Genomic DNA, 8701 nt, shown 5'->3' with positions numbered 1-8701 from the left:
GGCCACAAGCTGAGGGAGGATAGGTTTAGGTTAGATATTAGGAAGAACTACTTCACTGTAAGGGTGGCCAGAGGCTTCCCAGAGAGGTGGTGCTCTCACCTTCCCTGGAGATCTTCAAGAGGAGACTGGATAGGCACCTGGCTGGGGTCTTATGACCCCTGCCACACCCAGTGATCCTTCCTGCCCATGGCAGGGGGTCAGACTAGATGCTCTCTCTAGGTCCCTTCCAACTCATTGATTCATTGATTCTGTGACACTAAAGCCTTGACACCACAAAACAGGAATTAGCCTCATTGATCTTATAGAAACAGCAGTAAGAAGAAAACAAAGATTAGAAACAGGGAAGTTTTCAACTAGGGCCTTTACTAGAGACCAGACCAAAGGGGAGGTCAACAAGGGGAAAAATTAGTCTGATATTTCCCTGTGGCTAATACAATATTTTTAAAGTTACTGCTACTCTACTGTATTGAATAACTAAAAGAGTCCAAACTGAAATCAGGTACATAATAGAAACTGCATTTATTAAATCTAATAGGAGAACTGTTCCATGGTACCAGGCACTGCCAGATTACACAATGCTTTGCTGAAACTGAGATTTTTATTTTTCCCCTGAAACTATTGCCTTCTGTGTGATCATTAACCAAACTGCTGTCCTCTGAATGCTGAGGCTTGCCTGAAATCTCAGGGTCATCTTTGTTATACCTCTTGGCTCCACTGTGGTGGGGATGTTAGACTAGCCAAGGACAGGGAGAGTAGTACACCACTTATATTGCTGGTCACTTCATTGTTTTGGGAGAGATCCAGACAGAAAGAAATAGTGCCTCAGGAGGCACACAAAGTTACTACATATAAAGAAACAGTACTACGCATAATGGCTAACAAAGAATACAGCACAGTCTTTAGTGCCTCCTGTCCACACATCCAGGCTGTCACCAAGGCATGCTACTTTCCTCTCTCTGTTTCCGAAATATGAACATATTTGTTGTTTATACCTCTGTCACCTCCCACCTCTGTCACTGAAACAATCACCTCTGACTTGTCATATGATCGGACCATGACATAATTCCTTCCCAAAGCTGTCCATTTGCATTCTTCCATGTTACTCTCTGCTAAATTCTGTTACCCAGAGCAAGTACTTTTTAATTTTTTTTTACAAAAAATAAAATATCATTATATATACACACATACCAGCTTGGGAAAACTCATACAGCTCTGGCACAGAAACCTTTTTATTCTGCTATCTGAGTGATTATACATACATATAATCAAATATATAACAATTTTATATATACAAAATATACATAAAAGTAAAAAATATGTGTGTGTGTGTGTAAACCTAATGATATATCTATATTATATTTTTATGTATTATTTTGTATATATAAAATTGTTATATATTTGATTGTATGTATAATCACTCAGATAGCAAAGTAAAAAGGTTTTTGTGCCAGAGCTGTGTGAGTTTTCCCAAGCTGGTGACTCAGTAATGGCACAACTTGTTATTTATGTCACCAGTCAATACTCAGTTTCTGGTGCTACAGCACTGGACTGTATCATCACGCAGTAAAAGAAACCCCTTTACAATTTTATGGAAAATCAATAACCTTCCAGTGTATGGTGATGTTAATTGTGAATGCTGGCAAAAGGAAATAGAGATAAGAAGTGTAACAGCCTAATGGGGCTCTAGAAAAAACTGTGTTAGAGTCCAAGTGTAGAAATGGGCCTTTAAGAGCCTTTTGGAGTAATCTACATGTTATTAGCCAGAGCCAGAGACCCATAGGTTCCAGTCTAAATTTTTGTGCTAAGAAATGAACTCTGCCACTATGATGGTTTAAAGACAGTTACACTTCGGCTACCCCATATGTGGATGGGCTAAGGACCCTTGGGACTGGAACCATTTAAACTTTTGGCTACCTTTTTTCATTCCCTACTTTTCTGGTCAAGTGATGACTGTTCTACAAAGTGCCTACAAAACACATCAGAGTTATGCCGTCCATACCCACTATCTATGCCTTTTCCTGAAGTCAAATCGTAACCTGACCTAGGAACTAAAAGGCACCTAAATCACTAGAATTTTTTGCTATTCCTCTTGGATCCTTCAGCCATTGTTTCAAAGCAATCAATTACCGTATTTACTTAATTAGAAGACATGTTTCCCCCACTTTTAACATGGGGGAAGCTCCTCGTCTTACAACTGAGCACGGGTTGGGGCAGGAACTGGAACCCTGGCTGATGCCTGCCCCCTGCTGCCTCTGCACACCCAGCCATTCCTCCCCCACAACCCCCAGTCTCTTCCCTGTGCTTCTTCTCCCCCTCTATTTCCCTCTGCTGTAATCCCCCTGTGGAGGGGGAAGCTGGGGCAGTGGAAGGGTGATTGGGGGCAGCCTGAGGCTGTAGAGTGGCAGGCACAATGGAGAATAAGTGGGGGAGAGCAGGAAGCAGGGGGTAAATTGCCAGCCTCTCTTTCTGCATGCCCCACTGCCTCCACGCTGCCTGCCCTACCACATACCCCCTACTGCCTCCCCCACTATCTGACCCTCACTGCCTGCCCCATTACTGCCCCCCTCACCACCTCTCCCCCGCACCTGCAGTAGTGGAGGCAGACAGATTTTCAGATGATCCTTCAATAATTAGATTTCATACATGGAAAATTATAATAAATGTATACATTTTCCACGTACAGAATCTAATTATGGGGGGAGGGGTGATCTTAAATTCAGGGTTTGTGTAAATATGATGTGCTCCATATCACCTGCCACTTACTCTTACATCTTGGCCCTGTCAGCTCAGAAGCCTGATAGGACTGAATGGGGATTACTACCGTCTTGACATACGTTGTACAGGGATTAAATATAAATCAAATATAGTTTACTTGCACATGGAGGTGAGCACATGATGCTTTTTCTTCACATCATGTCATGAAGGACATTTTCTAGATCACACATGGAGGATTTGTGCCTTTTGTGGAAATTATTTACATCAGATACTCTTCAGCAGTTATCTACCACCCCAAAATCTGAGGTTCCAGCCACATTTGCTTTCAAACCAAGTATAAAACAGGTTCTAAATGCAGATTTGTTTTTGTTTAAAATGTATTCTAAAAATAATCTCAGTATTGATACAAATCAAACCAGTTAGAATAACTGTGCTATCATTTAGGTTGGTAGAATACCCCAGTGGTTTTGGCTTCATTTGGTGAAAACGTTTGGCTACACCCAGAACAAAGAAAACAACAGTGGTTTATTTTTAGATTAATGAATTGTCTGTAGGCATTGTTACCCATGGTTCAAGATTTTATTGCATTACTTCACAGGTTTACAGAAACAACCCCCCCATGCAATATAAAAGCTGCAACCAATGAAGTGAGCTAGCATCTTCTCATGTTGGAAAACTTGCGCCAAAAATGGGCAGTTTTCATTAATAGAGAAACTTTTCAGAGCCCAACTATACTGTGCAATTCTGGAGTTAACAAGCTGTCTATAAAAAAGTATTATCTTTGCCTCATATATTTTCTTTCAGTGTTGAACTATTGTTTGCTTTGTTTTTCTTGTATCCTCAGTTTTCATGTTCTTGTGGACCACCTCATACAACTATGATGCTGGATGGAAACTACAGTGAATCTGATGCCAACAGTTTGGCAGGGTATACACGGAGCCAAATAGTAACTGAGGAAGAAAAACAAGAAAAGATCATGGTCCATTTGGCCATGAGCAATGAATCTAACTCATCAAGAAAGAGAAGGCTGGGAAGCCACGTGGGCCAGCGCATCATGCAGAACACTCATGCAATTGATAAATACTCAAGATTAATATTTCCAGGCACTTATATATTGTTTAATTTGATATACTGGTCTGTCTTTAGCTAGACATGCAGAGGCATTGACTGAAGCAGAAAACATTTGCAAGATTTGTTTGAGGTTTTAAGTCCAATTTGAATGATAAACTAGAAAACTGATTCTCCTGTTGCACCTTTGGAGAATAAAGCACTGGATATGTCCTACAATAGGTACCTGCTCCCAAAAGCATTGCAGGGAATTTGTTGTGTCATTTGCTCTACTTGACCGCTGCACTTCCCCTTGGCTTTATGATATGTCCATTTCTCACACTTGAAAACATGCAGCTTTGTCTAACCAACTGTTGCCGTAAGTGTTGTTGGAGCTAGGCAGTGTTGATGGTCCCTGACATGCAGGGGGAAGCTACTGTTGAAGAATCACCCAGCATCATTTGCTGGATGAAAGTGCAGGGTCCAATGTTTGTGGTGAGAAGTCTGTAAAGAATATGTTTTATTACAATATGGAATAAATACTTCACTTTTAAATGTCTAAGTAAAATCAGAGCTCTCTCTTCAGGAAATTGGGTTGCTGCTTCTGTGGCTTGTAAACAATGGCACTGTTTCAGGAAGCACACATTCAACAAGCCACCAGATAAAATTCACAAGTCCTTAAGCAAAGTTCCCTTTAACATCAATGGAAGCATTGTGCAATTGCTCTACAGAATCTGGCCTATATAGCCCACATGGTTTACCTGGCCATGTCCATATGGTGCAAGGCGGCACCAGGGTGAGATGTTGCTGTGTTGAGAAACACTGTCTACTCTGCACATTTCAGCTGTCGAATGAAAGGCAGTCCTCTCAGAGATGTTGCTGCCTGGCACTGTGATCATTCCCTTGATTTTTCTCACTAAAAATGGGGAATGATGATAAAATGAAGCCAAAAAACCACTGAGTTTAGTAGCATGGACTCTGGAGCTGGTTTGTTTTGATCACAAGGAAATTTAAGTATATCTGTAAGCCAGCTGTGGCGTAAAGATGCACTGTGCCTGAGGGTTTACCACTCTGAAGTGGGTGTGAGGTTACAATTTACACCCTATGATGAGTATACAGAAATGAGGAGTTGATTCAGGAGCAGCTCTCTTCAGTTCTTCTCTTCATGGGCCAAAGCAGAGAAGTTTTGAGTTTTGAGACCAACTTTGACTGCCTTACAGGAGCACAAGGCCTGCCCTCAACCCTAACAGAAAAGTGCTGCCCACAGAGAAAATATAACCTAGCATGCAGAGCTCTCCTCCTTATCCTCCTGTCTTGGACTTTTGCATCAAGAGCAAAAGTTGCAATCTGGATCTTGTTGCCTCTGCAGGTGCAGCTTCATTTTAAAGACAAAGCTCCATGAACTACACCTGTGCCACTGGCTAAAAGGTGCAAATAATTCCTTATAGAAACCTGAGAGAACTATGGCACGCATCAACACATGGCATTTCATGCATCACCCAGTATTGTCTCCTCTTCCACTGCTACTAATGCTGTTAGCAACATGAAAAACTTTTTCTACACAATAGCAGGACACAGATCACCTGATTTGCTCTTTAATTTTTAAGGACATCTGCCTGCACAGTGAGCAGTGGAAATGATGCTCTTAGTTGCAGCATCTGGGTGCCAAGTTGGAACGTATTAAGGATGGGCAGACCTGCAGTGGGGTGATCCAGTGTTGAAGTCAGAATCTGTTTCAGCATTATGATTAAACTAAGCAATGGACTAGTTTGCTGACAGGAAGGATTCAAGTAATGTAGATGATGTACAAGGAAGTAAATCTCTAGCAGTATTCTGCACATACCAAATGAATTGTGTTCCCATTATAAAGAAAAAAACACTACAAGCCTCCTGGGCATTAACATTTTCAATTTACAATAGCAGTAATGACTTTTTCATGGTGGTCTAGTGACAAGCTAGGACGAGTTAACTAATAAGAGTTCTGTGTTGGCATAAAGGAGAAAAGATACTAATATTATGCAATAAGCCCTACAGAAACACTCCAGACATCATTACAGAAGCTACAGTTACAAGTTAACCAATGCGTTTCTGAGCATTAGCATTAAAATACAATCTTAGCTATCAGATCAGGAGACTTGCTATCGTTGATCAATTCTTCTAAAGGAAGAGAGGAAAATCATTGGATTAGATTGGAGAAGTGGGAGACAAGAAACCCAGATTCTATTTGTAGCTCTGCCAGTCTACCTTTGTTATGTCGGCATGTCATTATGCCTCTCTGTGCCTCGGTATTCCCACTTGTAAAATACCTACCTCACGGGGTGTTGAGAAGCTTAATTCAGTAGTGCTTATGAAGTACCATTAAGATCTTTGAATGGGCACACCTATGGAATTTATACTAATGAGTAGATCAGATTGGTCCACTAAATTGATCAGATTTCAACTAGCAATGTATTGGGCATCAAGATCCACTAGATAAAATGATTTAACCTTCACCAGCCATTTAGACATGTGGAAATAATGCCTTTGGCTGTAACTCCACTGATTTTAGGAGTGTTTCATAAGGGATAAATGAATGCTGTGACTGGATAATGCTATTGGATAGTGCTGTGAAAATAAATGTCTTGGCTTTACTTCACCATTTATTTTATGAAATGTGTATTCTTCCCCTGAGAACTTGCGTGGTGGCAAGAGACAGTCGTTCAGTTACTATGTTCTACTGCACTAACATTTTCTCTTACTTATATGCTATCTAATACATTCTTTCTAAAAAGCTAACTTTACCTTATTTAATATGTATCTGCATAAGAGCAATGGAGACATCTGTCTGCTGTGACATATTTATGCTTATTTTATCAAGGACAGTTTTGTAGCCCAGCTCATCAGCAAGGAGAGAGTTTGCCCGTTAGGGAAAATTTTTTGAATTCTGCTATGTTCTTATTTGATATTTGCAATGATTACTTGAAACAATGGATGTAAGTAAATCATTGTGTCACTGTGTCAATTACTGACATACATTTACATGTTAGATCAGGGTCAGCAATGGTTTTGCAGGGGTGGGGGGGAGCACCACTTTAATGGTGCATAGATCAGAGCATGGGGGGCTTCCAACCTGGCCTATGACATTGCTACCCAGGGCTGGAGCCACAGTCACTGCTCCCTGTAGCTGCCCAACTGATGCCTCCCCGCCCCGGCTGTTGAAGCCCTCTCTGGCTCTGCAGCCCAGATCTGGCCTGGAGTCAAAAGTTGGAAGCTCCTGTCCCTGAACCATGATCCATTTTAAAGAAAAAAAAGTGACCTACCCAAAGGAGCCAGGCATAGGGGGTTGAATATGGATTGCTCACTTTCAAGGGAAGCAGCTAACCACCAGGCTACCAGCTAGGCAAGGCTGAAGGCATCCTCTACCATTCATGTTGGAGATGGGCTGCTAAACAGAAAAAGATGAAACAAACATGGGGCCAGAAGCAGAATAAGCAAAAGGCAATATAACTGCAGCATAGTGAGATGGGTACCTCCTGGCATGAATCTTGTTCTTGGGTCCCCTGTACCCAATACTGTTTACACAGTTTATGTATCTAAAGCAACATTACAAAGAACATTGTCAGGAGGGGCCCTACCCAAAAGCTCCCTTTCCCCAGGAGACTGCCTGCCTCACTTGCCTACAGAGTCAGGTGTCAGCTTGCATGCTCCTTGTTGGATATTTTTTTTCTGAAGTGAGATGGTTATGTTTTGGGGTGCAAGACTGTGTTGGCTTTGACATCTAATAGGCAGAATAGGATTGCACCAGTATTTCATATTTGCTAGCCCACCAGGAAGAAATGAGCAGGGCATGGAGCACGAACAAATAGGGCATGTCTAGATGAGGCCACACATGGCTCTTGCCATGTCTCGAAGCTGTTTGAAACATGGCAAGAGGAACACTGGGATCAAAAAATGTTTCCCATGCTGCATATATGCAACATGGGCTCAAAATCTGATACCTGGATATCAAAACATAACAAAACAAAAAAAGTGGGGCAGGGCACGGTCCAGGAGAAGCTTGGGTCCTCCAAAGAGACACTCTGGTAGCTGGCCAGGGCATCTCTACGCCTGCCTCTTGCCCCAGTGCTGTAGCATGCTGCCTCCACATGCAGGGCAAGGAGCGGTGCAGGCTGCCGAGACCTGGACCCGGGCTCTGACCCAGGTAAGTAGATGGTGGAGGGGCTGAAGGGGGGGGGCTCTGAGGTGTGGGGGACCATGGGGAGGCAGTTCAGGAGGGATGGTTTCCCTGCCTGCCCCAGCAGAACCCACGTTCCCCCCTGCATGGCCCTGCCCCCCACCCTCCCCAGCCCACAGCTCACCTGTAGCAGCCATCGGAGGGCTCAGGGCCTCCTGGCAGAGCCCCCCACACAGTGCCAGCCAGTGTGGTTCAGTCCCAGCCTTCTGGCACCTGGTGCTGCCTGTGCCACATCGTGCGGGCCTGGTCCGGTGTGGCACCATGCACCTTCGGGCAGCTCTGGGCTGCTTGGGGTGTCACCTGGGGTCCTATGCTGCTCATGGGGACTGCCTGTCATGCTGGGCTGGGTCCTGAATGCATGGAAGTGGCCCAACCCATGCAATGTGGCACAGGCAGCGCTGGGTGCCAGGCAGCCAAGGCCAAGCCGTGCTGCCCCGCACCACATAGGGGGCTATGCCAGGAGGCCCTGAATGGCCCAATGCCTTCTGCTGCTGCAGGTGAGCTGTGGGCCATGTGGGGGTGCTGGGGCCATGTGAGGGGGCAAGTTTACAATCCCTGAAGCTGCCTACATGGCTGGGTGGCGGCACACATGCCAGTAATGCTGCACAAAGGCTAACTGTGCAGCCACAGCCCACTGGCAGCTGGCCTAGAGGTGCAGATGCATCTGCTGTGCAGTTCCTGGCAGGTGCACAGCCTTGGGGCCACACAGAGTTGCAGGTGGCAGCT

The 8701-nt window shown here is 44.0% G+C and overlaps 1 protein-coding gene across 1 annotated transcript in view; it reads left to right on the top strand.

Annotated features, from left to right (window-relative positions):
• The window catches only part of LOC109311860 (gamma-aminobutyric acid receptor subunit rho-2), a 79901-nt gene extending 73509 nt beyond the window's left edge, over positions 1–6392 (top strand). The window contains exon 9 of the mRNA XM_019537743.1: positions 3560–6392. Coding sequence (XP_019393288.1) covers positions 3560–3865 — 306 coding nt within the window. The 3' untranslated portion in view covers positions 3866–6392. The remainder of the gene's footprint in view (positions 1–3559) is intronic.
• The last annotated feature ends 2309 nt before the right edge of the window (positions 6393–8701 follow it).

The sequence above is a fragment of the Crocodylus porosus genome, unplaced genomic scaffold (assembly GCF_001723895.1).
Source record: "Crocodylus porosus isolate Cpor-Errol unplaced genomic scaffold, CroPor_comp1, whole genome shotgun sequence".
NCBI classification, from domain to species: Eukaryota; Metazoa; Chordata; order Crocodylia; family Crocodylidae; genus Crocodylus; species Crocodylus porosus.
The sequence above is the reverse complement of the archived record's forward strand: the minus strand, read 5'-3'. Positions and strand labels throughout refer to the sequence as shown.